The 14,119-nt window shown below is 44.3% G+C and overlaps 1 protein-coding gene across 1 annotated transcript in view; it reads left to right on the top strand.

The window, feature by feature from the left end:
• Positions 1-14,119, top strand: part of CAMTA1 (calmodulin binding transcription activator 1) — a gene marked incomplete at its 3' end in the record, with an annotated part of 330,178 nt that overhangs the window by 262,180 nt on the left and 53,879 nt on the right. Inside the window, exon 7 of the mRNA XM_084300275.1 lies at positions 6,599-6,752. Coding sequence (XP_084156401.1) covers positions 6,599-6,752 — 154 coding nt within the window. The remainder of the gene's footprint in view (positions 1-6,598; positions 6,753-14,119) is intronic.

Here is a 14,119-nt window from a genome sequence, read left to right as displayed (position 1 = left end):
TTGTTCCTGTTTGTATTTGGGATGTCACTGCCAGCACATTGAGGACAGATGAGCCTTTCAGTCAAGGATGCTCTTTGCAGACTGGCTGCTCGGGCTCCTGCTCAAGGAGCACCCGTAGCAGCTAGAGGAAGAAGGATGACAAAGAAGGATTGCAAAAGAAAGTAACAAAAGGAAAACCTGTATTTTTCTAATCTAAACCCTGCCCTGCAGTGGCTTTGTACCCCCTACTCATTCTTTTGAGGCCTATAATGTAGAACAGTGCAATTACTTTACTGATTACACTTGATCTTCCCTTACCAAGGTATTAAAGAGGAACTGGGGAGCACATTATAAAACATACAGCCCTATTAAATTTGATTCCCTTTAAAACAATTGCAGGAAATCTCACTCTTGTAATTACCTGAGTGTAAAAAATCACTTTTTAGTTTTCCAAGCCCTTCACAGTTCTTTTCCTTGTCTGTGGTACGTGGAGTTGTACCAACCTGATGCCATTTTATTTTCTCAAAAATCAGTTGATTTAAACAAAAAATCTCAAAAGGTTTTGGTCTGAGAAACGGGCAAAATTGCTAGGTTTTATAACTCTGGGCTGACCGATCTTCAAAGAAATATGTGATACCCATCCAGTGTAAACCCAGTGGCCACAGACACAGCCAGGAGGTGGGGTTGGAAGTAGAGGGAAAGCCGCTGGCTTCCCGCAGGCTGCCTGCTGCTCAGTCTCTGTTCCCAGCGCTTCCCTGGGTGCTGGAAAGGTCTGCTGGAAAGACTGCTGTGGGCATCCAGATCACTGCAGAGCCAGCGAACATCTGTGTGATTCAGCTAGATTTAAAACCATCTACGTGCTGATTTCTCTTTCTGCCCTGCTGCCCCCAGGTGTCCTGCGTTCCCCAGGATGCTTTATAAATAAATTCCCTCATCTCTTCCATGCCACTGGAGGCATAGGATAGAAGGTTAATTCAAAGAGCTTTACAGACTAAAATTTAAGCTCTCTGATTTCTCGTGAGAAACCTCCTGGAGTTGGTGGTAAGGATTTCAGGCTGGCGCATGCACAGCTCAGGCACAGCGTGAGAGGAGCACATTTATCAACAAACGGAGCCTGCTCCCCGCCTCAGGTCCTAGCACCCTGCCGAGGTCTGCCACGGCCAACTCCTTCACGCCTGCTGCGTGTCCTCTGCAAGCCCTAAGAGGCTCCTGCTGGCCACCGTGTGCCTCTCACCTCTCCTCGCTCAGCTCCTGCTCCTCGCGGAGCCGAGCGCATCCTCTCGGCCGCACCGTGGGCTCGCTGTCTGTGTCCAGCTCCATGGGGGCTCAGTTGCTTCCCTTCAGTTCTTGGGCGACAAGGCTATGCTACGTGTCTACTAGTTGTCTTGTTCTCCCTAATTAAATATGCCCAACTCAAGATAATTGAAGGCACCGAATTGTGCCTCTCAAGTCAGTGTTGTCATTTTTTTCAGTTTTGCTGTTGCTATGAAAGATTAATATGTTCTAATGGATCAGCCACCAGGTTGCCTTCCACAGCATGACCTCAATTAGAAAATAGTTCAAGGAAAAGGAAAATACTGGGATTTAAAGCAGTAGTCTTGTCTAAAGCTAACACTTAGTCTCTTAAAAGGGAAAAAATCCAATTACTTCTGTGTCCGTTGTGTATTTGTGCCTCGTGTACCTTGTATTTCAGGTATCCCAGGCTCTATTCTCAAACCATTAAAAATACAGAGTAAACTCTCCAAATAGATCCTGCTATAAATAGCAGGAGATGTTTGTAGATGACACACGGATACTCTCAGTGGTGTCCATCTTAGAGTTATCTGTTGGTACTGAAGCATCGTGTAACAGCCGCTGGAAACCTTTTGGATTAAGTGTTTCTGAGTGTTAATCTGTTAGGTGCTAATCCAGTCTATCCCGTATGGCTGGATGTGAGTTATGTTCCCAAAAAGATGAGATTCCTGTTCAGTATTTGAATGGTTTGAGGAAAACAAAGTAAACTTCTTGAATGAATAGCTATCAGAACAGATAAAAACTTCTTATAATGTCAGGGGTGAAAGCAACAAAAAGTTAATAATACTTGCATTCATTCAAAACTGGCAGTAATGTAACAAACTACATGACTTTTGTCCTCCTTTTATTTCTATTTTAAATAATTCCTTGTGGCTGTATAGGAGGGGCTGTGATGTCTGAGCGATCCTCAGGTAAGCCACTGGGGCTGGGAAAGGCTGGTATCGCCGTACGTGTTTTAATAACACGTAAAGCTTGATGAGTTCAACATCAAAGATACAACGCTGGTGTCTAGCAGAATGCAGAGTGGCTGGGCACCTGGCGGAGCAGAGCTAACAGCCACTGATCCTGGAGCCCTGGCACAAATCTGGGGGTTATTTCTTTGCAGGGTGGCTCAGGTTAAATTCACGCATGCTCTTCATCCTTGAAGGGTGATTTATATCATTTCTTTCTTCTATCAGGGAGCACAAATGAAAAACTTTCCCTCATCTCAGAGGTATTGTTCCAAATAAAATATTTTCAGCTATGGCCACTGCCAGTGGGGTTTAGTGTTGAGCTGATAGCCATTGCTGAGCGGCTGAAAGCTGGCCAGAAACTGGTTTTGTTTTCCCTTTTTAAAAATAAATAAATAGATAAAATAATCCATACTTCAGGATGGGAAGGGTGTTTTGTGTGTGTGTGTGCATTTGGTTATTCCTTTCTGCATGACAAGGGAGACCTCCCTGTGCATAGGGCTTCCAATCTGGTGCTGTGTAGCTAGCAGAAGGCAGATGCTGAATTAGAGAGAGGTTTCCTTCACAGACCTGTTGACCTTGGCGTGCTCCGGGTACGTGTAGTTTCTTCATCCTAGCATTATCCAGCCCTTTATAGACTGGACATGCTTCTCTTTGCATTTCTGTGCTCCCTTGCTTGTTTCAGCTTTGTGTTTCTGCTAATATGAAAAAATAGTCATGAAGGGGGCTGGTGGAACAAACAATAGCTGATTTACTTGGTTAATTTAAATGGCACGTAGTGGGTAGCACAGGGAGGCTGCCTCTGTGCTCCAGCAGTCATGCTGGGAGGTCTGCAGCACCATTACATGCTATTATTACTTTCTGGATAATGTATACGTTTTCACTATCACATACTTTTTCTCTTCCATTTTTCATGAGAACCGGCATTAGATTAATGGTTATGCCATAGAAGAAACGTAACGCCACGCCAGTCTGATTTATTGACCACTTAGTGCTGATGAAGCTGCAAACTAGAGTCAGACAGATGTTACAGTGGCATTTTTCTTTTTCAAAGCTAACAGCTTGTTGTGTTTTTAACCACTTGTTGTGCTGTCTTCTGCTTATCCTACAACACCAGGAATACCAGAACAAGCTTCTCCACGACCCTAAGGAGAACCTGCTCAGGAGGAGGACTGGATGCCGCAGGATTCAGCAAGCCGAGCAGACTCCCCCAGTTCAGGGACAGATGGCAGCAACTTTGCTTCTGATGTGTGGGAAGCAAAGTAGCTCTGCTGAAGCTCTGTGCATTGAAATTGTTAACAGCTTTTTGACAGGAACATTTCCAGATCCTTCAATAGCTGTCCAAGGGTTCCCTGCAGGACTTCCCTGCCTCCCAGGTGCAGGGTTTCTGAGCTGGCACATCCAGCGTGCTGGCATGTTTCCTGCACCTGAGTTACTGTCTCTACAGACAGACAGCAGGTTTTGTGTGCCCAGAGCAGGCCAGTTGGATAGGGACAAATGCAAAGCGTGATTCAAAATGAAATTATAAGTTGTCTTGCCGGTTTCTGATTTGCAAGCATGTGTGCACATAGGCAAATATGGAGCTGGAGACAACGTGCAGCAAAAGCTGTGATCTGTAAATGCATTGAATTTACTACTGAGGATGTAGTTGTACTGGAGTCTGTTTTCCACCTCCAAATGTCAGGTTTTCTGTCATCCTGACTTGCCTGGTGACAAACAGGAACTCTCAAGCTACAAAAAATACCTCTTATCTGAAATAAAGCAAGAAGCACATGCAGAATTGCTGTGTTGCCTGTCAGCAGCAGTGTGTCCTTGCTTTCTTCTTTGAAACTTCTGCGAGAGCAAGAGGTGTCTTCACACAAAATCTCTGAAGCATATTACTTTTTATTACTTCATCATCTAAATCACTAATTGAGTTAAATTAGCTGATGGAGACTATTTGGGTATGTAGGTAATCATTTTTATTATCCAAATCTTTTCTGAATTATACATGAGGACAGTAATGTTTTAAAACTTCCCTTCATCACCTCCCCGTTCCCGAGCAGCTCCATCTGCTTGTTTTTGCAAGTGGCTTGGCCATTTCACCGTGTGTCCTAACAGGGATGTGCTCCCATACCTCCTGCTCCCACCAGGCCAGAACAAATCAACAAGCCCACCCCTGTCCTGCTCTCAGTGCCTTGTTGTGACCCACATTGTCTTCAGTGAGTTAAACAGGCCAAAATTCCTTGGAAACAGGAAAGCTGAAAGAAAAAAATGTAGCTCGGTTTTGCACAGTTACTTGAGGATGTGTGCTGTGGTGTGGAAAGGGTGAACCTTGCAGCACTCTGCAAAGATAGGGTGTAGTGTTTTATATAGCCTTCTGTGTCTGTCTCTCATCTGGGACAGAAAAGATGTGCCCTGTGAAATGGAAGGCTTTACATGCGTGAAAATTGAATGTGAAAGTTCCAGTGGTTTGTCTCAAGGAGAATGTCAGGAATGGAAGAGCTGATAATTTTCTTTGCTTTAGCACTTTGCAGAACGACTCCAAAATAAGTTGTTAACACTTCCTTACTAGTTTTCCTTGCTTCTTCCCTGTGCAATACAACTCTTTTTGAACACAGGCTTCGAGAACTTCATACTGTAATTAAGAGAGGCTTCGCTGAAAATCTCCTACTTACAATTTTCATCAATAGAGGGGGAAAAAATGAAAGTTTCACTGTGTTCTCCCTTTCTTCCTATCTAAAATGAGAGCTTCTCCTCCAAACGGTGAGGGGCGGTGTGATTAGTGGAGCTCTGCTAGGTGCCAGGATGCACAGGGGTGCAGACAGCGGGCGAGCATACTCCATGGGGCTGATGTGCTGCAATGCTGGCTGCGCACCAGCGCTGGATGAAGGGATGGTCCTTCAGCTGCCAGCAGCATCTCAGCAGGTCTCAGGGAGCTGGGAGACGTAGCCAGCTGCCTTCTGCTCTGGGATGTGCAGGATGCTCCCTGAGCACAGTGGCAGACAGGTCGTGTGTGGCTGCCCCTGCCCTCAGCAGGGGCACATGTGTGCAGGGAAGCCAGCAGACAGCAAGATCCTGCTCTGGGAGTGCTTCAGGCGCAGCTGCAAGATGCACCGTGCCTGGCTTCTCCCATTTCGCCCATCAGAAGCTACCTCCCACTGGTTGCATTTATGGGGCAGTTTTGCTGCTCTAATATTTTCCTTGGTGCAAGTGTCTACATATTGCTCTACTTCTCTGTGGGTTTCATAAGCAAGTACTCCCATTAGCACACCCTTTGCAAACAAATGATGGATTGTATTCCCTCTCCCACTCAGAATGGGGCTATAACAACATTAATGAAACATTAGAGTTTTAATTACACCATTATCCTATTTATTTTTATAAATAATTCCAAAGCAGTCATTAAAGTTTGTGGAGTTAGGAGTAAATGACTTAAGGGAAAGAAATCAACTTCTCAATCTTCTTGTTATCTATCGTACAATATCCCAGGGATGCTGTTGGGAAACTAGCTGAGTTGTTTTGGTTGCTGTTGTTAAGATGATTCATTTACTCACACGGTGGTAACACGCTGCTAAGCTCCCTACTTGAAATGTCTGTGTCAGTGGGACGACGCTGCAGTGCGTCAAAGCAGTGTTGCATTTCTTTTCTTTCCCTCAGCTCTCGTAAGAAGGTGCGTTGGGAAAGAGAGTAGTGCACTGAACAACCCTGCAGGAGTGACTGCCTTGCAGTTGTTCCAGATTTTTTTTTTTTTTCAGCAGTGCTGCAAAGGACACCGTCTCTTCCAGTCCCAACCTCCTGCAGCTTGCTGTTTTCATCACAAATCTGCAAGATCTTCAAAAGACAAGAAATTACAGGCTTGTCTGAGAGGAACCTGTCCTTGGGGACACTCTTGCAGTACTGCTAGCTTCTTTGGTTCTTCCCTCCCTCTTTCTGCAGCTGTACTGAAAGCGTGACTATCATTGATGGTTTCAGGTGAACTTCCACGTATTTGAAATAGTCTGATGTGGACCAGAGCTGATAAAAGCATTTGATCCAACAGATCACAGATCCCCTAAACTGAAACAAGTGACCTGGTGTTTGTTGCAACAGATATTTGCAGACCTCTTGCAAGTGTTCTTTGTTGTGTGGGTTGAAAAAAACATTCCCACTGAGCAAAGGGAACAGGGAGACTTCTCAGCAAAGGGCACTGGAGGAGGAAGCTGTGTGCAAAGTGTCCTATCTTGCCTTTTGCCACATCACCGAAAGAACAGCTCTGATCTCAGGGAAAGTTGGTATATCGTGGGGTCTAATTATGATGCTTTCTGTTGTAATTTTACTTAGGAAGGCAAATACAGAGAGCACTGAGTCAGGGACAGGTCCAACTACATAACGTTTGTTCTCTGTTCTCCCTGTAGAACCCAGACATCGTGTTGGTGCACTACCTGAATGTACCAGCCATCGAGGACTGTGGGAAACCATGCGGCCCTATCTTGTGCTCAATAAATACAGACAAGAAAGAATGGGCAAAATGGACAAAAGAAGAACTAATTGGACAGCTCAAACCGATGTGTAAGTATCTGGAGGCTTTTTTGCTCTATGAAAGGTTAATTTAGAGTGTGATGTCTCTCCTGGCCACTGACCCTCCCTCTTAAGTAGTCACTTGTCACCATCAAACTCAACATGTATCTGCATGCACGTCTTTCTTCCTGATGTATTCTACGCGTGTATGAGCCATCAGCTCTTTCCACTTAGTTTTTACGAGAAGCCATTTACATAGTATGAAAGCTGCCCAGACTGTTGCAAAAAGGATTATGTTAAGTTCCCCTCAGCACACACTGTGCCGGGGAAAAAGCATACCTATGGTCTTATATTTTTCAAGTGACATTTCTAGGCACCTACTCACTTACAAAGAGCCTTTATTACAGTATTGGCAGGTAGGTTTCCCTGAAGGCCTCTCTATGTTTGTGTTGTTCTATGTCAGGTCAGAATTGGTTGCTGTTGTTTATAGAAGGGCTCTGTGGAGCTGAGTATCTTTTTATCAGCAAGACACACCTGCTGTGAAATGCCTTTCAAGTGCCAACTGTCAAAGCAAAATTTCTATTAAAATAAAAAAAAAAACCTGCATCCTGTCCATTGTCTGCACAGCAAAATAGTGGAGTTGGATTGCTTGGTGATGCCGTTCTCTGAACTTGAGTGCAGTCACCTCCATGATAAGCTTATCTCATCTACTATCCAGCTCCCCTGGTCAATTTGACTTGAAACTCCAGTTTGTTCTTGGAAGTCCAGTTCAGGAATTCTGGCATTTTCCCTAGTTGTGTCTGAAAAAACAGTGGATGTGGTGGAAGGGTGGGTACCATTTACTACTGTTCTAAACTTTGCAGTGTGAAGAGAAGGCTGCTTAGGTGTGCAGAGTGATCAGGAAGTTGGTCCTGGAGACAGGCAGCTCTGTGGAGTTCTCTGCATCCACCTCAAAGTATATTTTCTTAAGTATTGGTTATATTGTATGTCTTCCCCTGGAGAATATGCCCAAACTGGACAGAGACCTGCAATGGAAGAGTGATTAGGCATATTGTGGGTCTGTAAGAAAAGAAAATTGATTGCAGGAGACACAATACCAAATCTAGGTGCTTACATCTGAATCAACAAACACCAGGTCTGCTTTTCTGCCTCGCCCCTTCCCCAGTCAGATGCTGGTTCTGTGCTCAGCTCTAAGGAACTAGAGGTCACAATCGTGAAGTATATTCTGATGGGTCTTGGCCATCAGTGAAAGATAAATCTCACACTGACCATAGCATTATTAGTTCTGCATTGCTCCTTTGTTACTTCCCGAGCTCTGCAGGTCGTTCTGGTACTGGTGGGGGGAGGAGTGCAGCCAAACTCCAGGTGTCCATGGCAGAGCTTCACATCACTTCTTCACTGCCCGCAAAAAGCGGTGGCAAGGTGGAGATCTGCAGGAAGTCAGCAGCCACTGAGCCCTTCCCAAGTCAGCAGCACTGCTGTAAGTGGCAGTCATCTAACAGACAGCTTCTGCTTTCTCTTTAGCTGCCCAAGAGGCAGAAGCATGGTAATTTCCTTATATAAGCAATACCCCCACTTTTTTGCTCCCCTATGTATTCCTTTTCCATGCAAAACTGAAGGAGAGAAAACAAGCCAAAGAGAACAGGAAGAAAAAAAAAAAAAACAAACAACAATTTGCTAAACAGAATGTTGCCCTGGGACCAATAAACTTAGACAGAAATCCAAGATGTTGAAGTTGTAGTTGCGACTGAACAAGGGCCTTAACAATAAACAGGAGAGGAAGTGGCAGCCTGTTGGTTTTTTTTTGGTTGGTTGGTTGTTTAAAAAAAAACAACTGCAGTGCATCAAGAAAATTATGTGAAAACTACAACGAACTAGCTGTAAATTTAATAATACTTGGCTTTTTTATGTCTCAAGAGGGAAGAGTGAAATTCTGCACAATTATTCAGAGTATGTATGCAAGTACACATCTCTGTTTATGGATACATATCCTGGGAAGCACATCCTTAGAAATGTAGCTGCTATAAAAGCATTACATTTTGATCAGACTCAGAGAAGAAAGAGGACACAGAATGGTGTTCAGGAAACACAGAGGGGCACTGCTCGCCAAGATGCCATCAGATTTGTTTCCAGTATTGGGTGTGCTTTGAAAGTCCAGAGCCAAGCACATCAGTTTCATCATATTTTCACATTAATCATTCTTTCAAAGACTTCAGTTTGATTGCCTGATGTTTTCAAATTTCTCTGCCCTAAAGCAGATTTGTCAGTGACTTGATAAAAATGTTGTACATAGTGTCACTGGTGAAGTGTGCATCTCACCTTTCTACATGTTCCATGTTGTCGTTCATCTAGTTTTATTCCTCTGGACTTCGGAGCTGTGTGAGAATTTTATTGGTTCATTTTCTTGCTTGCCATTTTTCATAAGCCTTTCACATTCAGGACAAGTTAGTAATGATATAGTCACGGTGTGCATGGAGGTCTGGGGGTGAATGCTGGATCTGCAGGGAGATTTTTACATCATGTTTCAGACAATTGATGTCTTACAGAACTAGGAGGAGAAGCTGATACTACTTCTATCTTTAGGGACAATGCTTCTTCCTGGTCAAAGGTTAGTAACAGCATTCAGTTGCTATTTTGGAAAGGGGAAAAGTTCTTAAAGTGGAAAAGGGACTGCCCAGTAATATAGGCTGGTTTTATAACAAGTGTGAGTTTTTTCTGAAGACTTGCTGAAAGCAAGTTCTGTTCATTCAGGTCCTGCTCAGCCTGGACCCAAGTTAAAGCTCTTGACCTCTGTCAGATTTTAAAGCTTTTATATTCAAATAAAGGATTGTGGTGAGTCCGTGGTGCGGCAGCCAGAGGCTGGGAGCATGTTCCCTTGGCTGTGTGTGTCTGGAGAACTGCAAGTGATGTGACAGGTGGCTTCAGCGAGAGGGGGATTGGTGTAAGGGTGCAAGCCAAACAAGTACATTGAACTGTATTTTCTAAAGTGCCGAGAGAGCTTGACTGGGTTAGCCCGCATTTCTTGCATTCATAAGTCACTTGGCTCCATCTTCCTTTCTCGTTGCATCATCCTAAAGTCAGTCCAAGCTTCAGCAAGTGTTCAACATGCATCTGGGACAGGCACAAGCTCCTGGTACCAGACTATGTCTCTTCCACGATCATAGCAGTGTGCTGAGGTATGGGCTGCCAGGGGTGAGTCCTCCTGTTGCAGTCTTAAATAAGATGTCTGCAAACCCTGAGCTTCTTGGCTGGCTTCAGGGATGGCTTTCACCTATCTTTTACAGGTGGTTATGGATGAAAAAATACCCTCGCAGGGTGGTCAGACAGGTCTGAGAGCATTATGGAAACACCATTAACTTGTTTTAACTGTGAGCTAATTAGGAGACTGAAATTAACACATCTGAACATCCACGAAACGGAAAGTACTCACTGCAGATGCTCTGAAGATTTGTGTTTTTTTCAACATCTCCAACTGATTTCTTTAGTAAAATTACTGAGTGGAGGCTGTAAACAATGAAATAGCCTGCCTTCAGGTTTTGTTGATTTGAATTTTTGATTTAGTTCTGATATATTTGTCATTTGCCTTTACACTATGACATATACGATCTCCTGATTGTCCTGTCTGGATTATCACTGCTGGCTTGTCAAATGTCAGTTTCAGTGACTCACTGTGGCCAAACCAGCTCCTGAGAGACAGCACCACTTTGCCAAACTGCAGTCCTTGAGACTGAAGCTGATGAGCCTGGAAGGAATGGTTATGCTATTCACGACCTCTGTCAGAATGATTCCTCTCTCCTTCAAAGCCAGGAGGTGGGGCGCCTTGTCTTAGAGGTATAAGCATGTTCAGGGAGCACAGGAAGGGTCCTAGAAGGCATCCACTGAAAACAGTCTGATGCTGTTTGCAGACCTGCAGCAGTGTCCTAACTGATCATCTGAATCAAAAGGGTCATTCATTGTGTGTTGCTTCTGAATGAATGCAACCTTTCAGGACATTTGTGCAAAATGAGTAGTTGATAATACATGAAAATTCTGTGGAAACTTTGTCAGAGACACCTGTAAGTCATTTCAGTGTGCCTGATATGAAGAATGGATCTCAATTTGGCATTGCTTTCTTTTTTTTTCCCCTCTCTTATGTCCCATCACAGTCTTGCTTTGAGATCTCTCTGAACAGATTAGCAGATGTCCTTTGAGGCATCTGGTGGTAAAGCAGAATGCAGTGGCAGAGTCAAACACAGCAGAATTCTGTGTATAAACTCCATATGATCAGCAAATTGTCGGCCAGCTCATGTTGGGGGTTTCTCCAAATCGTCCTCTTCTGGCTTCCTCATCCCTCAGCTGGCAAAGTATGTGTTATAGGCTTACAGCTGGTGCTACATTGCAATCCTTCTTTCAGGTCCACTATAGTTGAGAGATATCTTTGTTTCTGAAAAACAAACAAACAAACAAAAAAACACTTTTTTTAAACTTTTTTTTTTTTTTAATTCTCTGATACTTGGAAACTGCATACCTGTGTTGTTGCCACTGGAGAGGGCATTAAACACTTGTAGCCCAATAGGAAGTTTAAATAGTAGTAGTCAGCTCAATTTGAAGAATTGAGTTGTTGGGTTTTTGTTGCTTTGTTTTGTTGTTGTTGTTCTTTTTTGTGTGTGTGTGTGTTTTTTTTTAACTTAAATTTATATTCAGTAATTGTTTAAGTTTTTTTATACTTAATCTTAAAAGACAACCTGTACACAAATGCTATATGTTGATTTTTACCATTCCCAAACCTGTTTGTCAGAGCTACAAAGTGATCTTCAATGGAAGCTGAAGCTTGCCGGCTGTTTCAGCTGACCACCACATAAAAAGTAGCACAGATTCTTTAAAAGAGCTTGGTTTTAGTATGTTAGATGTCCAGCTTTCTTTGAATAGTATTTACATGTTACTATAATTGACTTTATTAAAAAGAGAATACAGTAATTGCTAGATTGGTTCTCGTATCCCACTGGCTACTATGAATACTGATATTCAGTGCTGGGAGCAAACGAGTGCCTGCCCTGCCTTCAGAGAGGGAATTTGGTTCCATCATGGGTGGTCGTATCCATGGGGGCCACCCCTGAAGGAAAGGCGTTCTCCATAAGAGATAATTTTCCCTGCTGTAGGACATTCCACTTTGCAGAAAGAACGCAATTAGCGACCATTTTTCACCTGTTGCCTTGGGCAGTCTTTCAACCACCGTTTAGAGATAGCACAGTGAAATAATCCTGATCTGTGAAATCGAGTGTTAATAGTAATCCAGTATGAACTTCACTGTTAAGGGTAATGAAGAATTAACTTGAGGAAAACTAAACCAAATTTCTTGTGCCCCTAAACTTGGCTTATTAAACCAGATCCGGTAATTACAGAACCATTTCTGGTAATTACAGAATACATCTCTGAAGAAGTCATGAGCACACCGTCCTCCTTTTCCATTCTTCCTTAGTGTTTTGTTTTTTTTTCCTCCTCTCAGCCTTCAGTCGTAGTAACGATCAGAGTCAATACTTGGCCAGGGACCTGGCACCTTCTAAGGTGGCTGTCCTCATTTCCTGGCATTTTCACCCAAGATCTGAAGAGGGCAAATAGGCGTTCGTCAATGAGAATCACGCTAAGAGGAACTTCAAAGTTGGAGCAGATCAACGTGAGCTCGCACCCCCCTCCCTGCTCCTGCTCCTGCGCCTCAGCGGGGCCCGGGGCCGCCCCGGCCTCCGCTCGCCGCTGCCGGTTCCTGGTCGGCTGCTGCCACCTGGCGGCCGCCGCCTCCCGCCAGGCCCCGCCAGGCCCGGCCCGGAGCAGGGTTCAGCCGAGCCGTCAGCGGCCCCGCCGGCGTGCTGGGCTTCTCGTTCGTAGTCAGAAGAGGCTTTTAAAACCCTCAGAGGCTCGCTCTGCCGTCGTGAAGCTCATGGCGGCCGCGGTGGTCCTGCCTGTGGTGCCCGTGGCTCGGAGGCATGGCCCTCGCTGTCCGGTGAGCGCCCTACCGTGAGTGCTGGGGCTCGGCAGCAGTAAGGAGCACAGAGAAATAGTTCACGTTGATTAACTGTTCAGATTATTGGACAGAAGCCAGGGCAGAGGATAATAGTGATGGGCAGTAAGCACGCGGTGGCTGTGAGAAGAGATGCAAGGGTGGCGGGGCAGGCAGCTGGGCTGTCAGTACCAGCCCTGACCTTCCTGAACCTCGCAGCTTTTTGCTGTTTTTTTTTTAACAGCAGGAGCCTGGGGCTCCTGGCAGGCTGTGCTTTGCTGTGGGGAAAAGTTTCATGTAAAACATGTTTTAAAGAGAGTCCTAGGAAAGAAGCGGGAGACGTGTAACTCACATGAGGTTTGCATGCTCTGTAGCCTGTTGGCTCTGTGAGCAGCGCGTTAAAACATCTGCTGCCATTCATGACAGTCAAAAAGATCTAAACTGTCTTGACTCAATTTCCCCGCATCAGATTGCTTTCCTTCAGGGTGCAGAGTGAAGTGTAATACCACGCTTATTTCCCTTCCAAATGCAACCCTGGCATTCTGTGAAGGATGCCCTTGAACTGTATACCCGAGAAGCAGACAGAGAAGGTAACTGGCTGCTAATAGAAACAAAGTCTGGCCAGCAGTGACATACTTGACCTGTAGTTACAGCTGTTTTCACTTCCTCTGAGCTGCAGTAAGTGTAGGACTGTTCGTTCTGTCCCTGCCAATTGAGCTTGAGGTACTAAATTGAAATACAGTCAGGAACAAGCACCTTTACACTTTTATTATGCTACATGCAATTCTGGAACTCAATAATGGGGCCATTTAGCAAATCAGATCAGAAATTTTGAGTATTGCAGAAGGGAATGGCCCAGTGATAGTATCTTTGTCCTGATTAACATTGTCAAAGGCAAGAACTCGTAATGTGATCTACTTTTTATTATAGGTGAGTGTCACAGATAGCTTATGAGAACAGTGTAAGGGAGTTTGCTTCAGCACTGTTCTTTCATGTGTGAGTAGTCTTGAACTTCAGGTGGCTGTGCATAAAAATGCTGTTAGTTGTAAATAAAATTTGTGGACGTTTCATTTTGAGCTTCAGAAGAGTAATATCCCACTGGTTCTCTCTAAGCATAATTCAACCACATGTACTTCCCATTTGCTATTAAATTATCAAGTTGCAGTTGCATCTGAGCAAACTTTCTAGGAAAGGTTTCATTCTGGAAGAAAGACTTCTCTTTAAAGAATGGGTAAGAGTGAAACAAGGATTGTAGGTCTGGTAACTGGGGAGGACTGAGCACCAACAGCAGTGGAAGAAGTCAAAAACAGCCAGGATACCATAAGAAACCTGGGCGATCATATTTTTCTACCTGTAAGCTTTCTTTGGCTTTTGAGCTGACTTCTTGCTGGTAATCTAGATAACTTTTTAATCCTTTGCTAATGATGGTTAAGAAGGTCCTGAC

The sequence above is a fragment of the Netta rufina genome (assembly GCF_964035555.1).
Source record: "Netta rufina genome assembly, chromosome: 22".
NCBI classification, from domain to species: Eukaryota; Metazoa; Chordata; class Aves; order Anseriformes; family Anatidae; genus Netta; species Netta rufina.
Note: the sequence above shows the minus strand (reverse complement) of the source record. Positions and strands in the feature narration are given on the sequence as shown.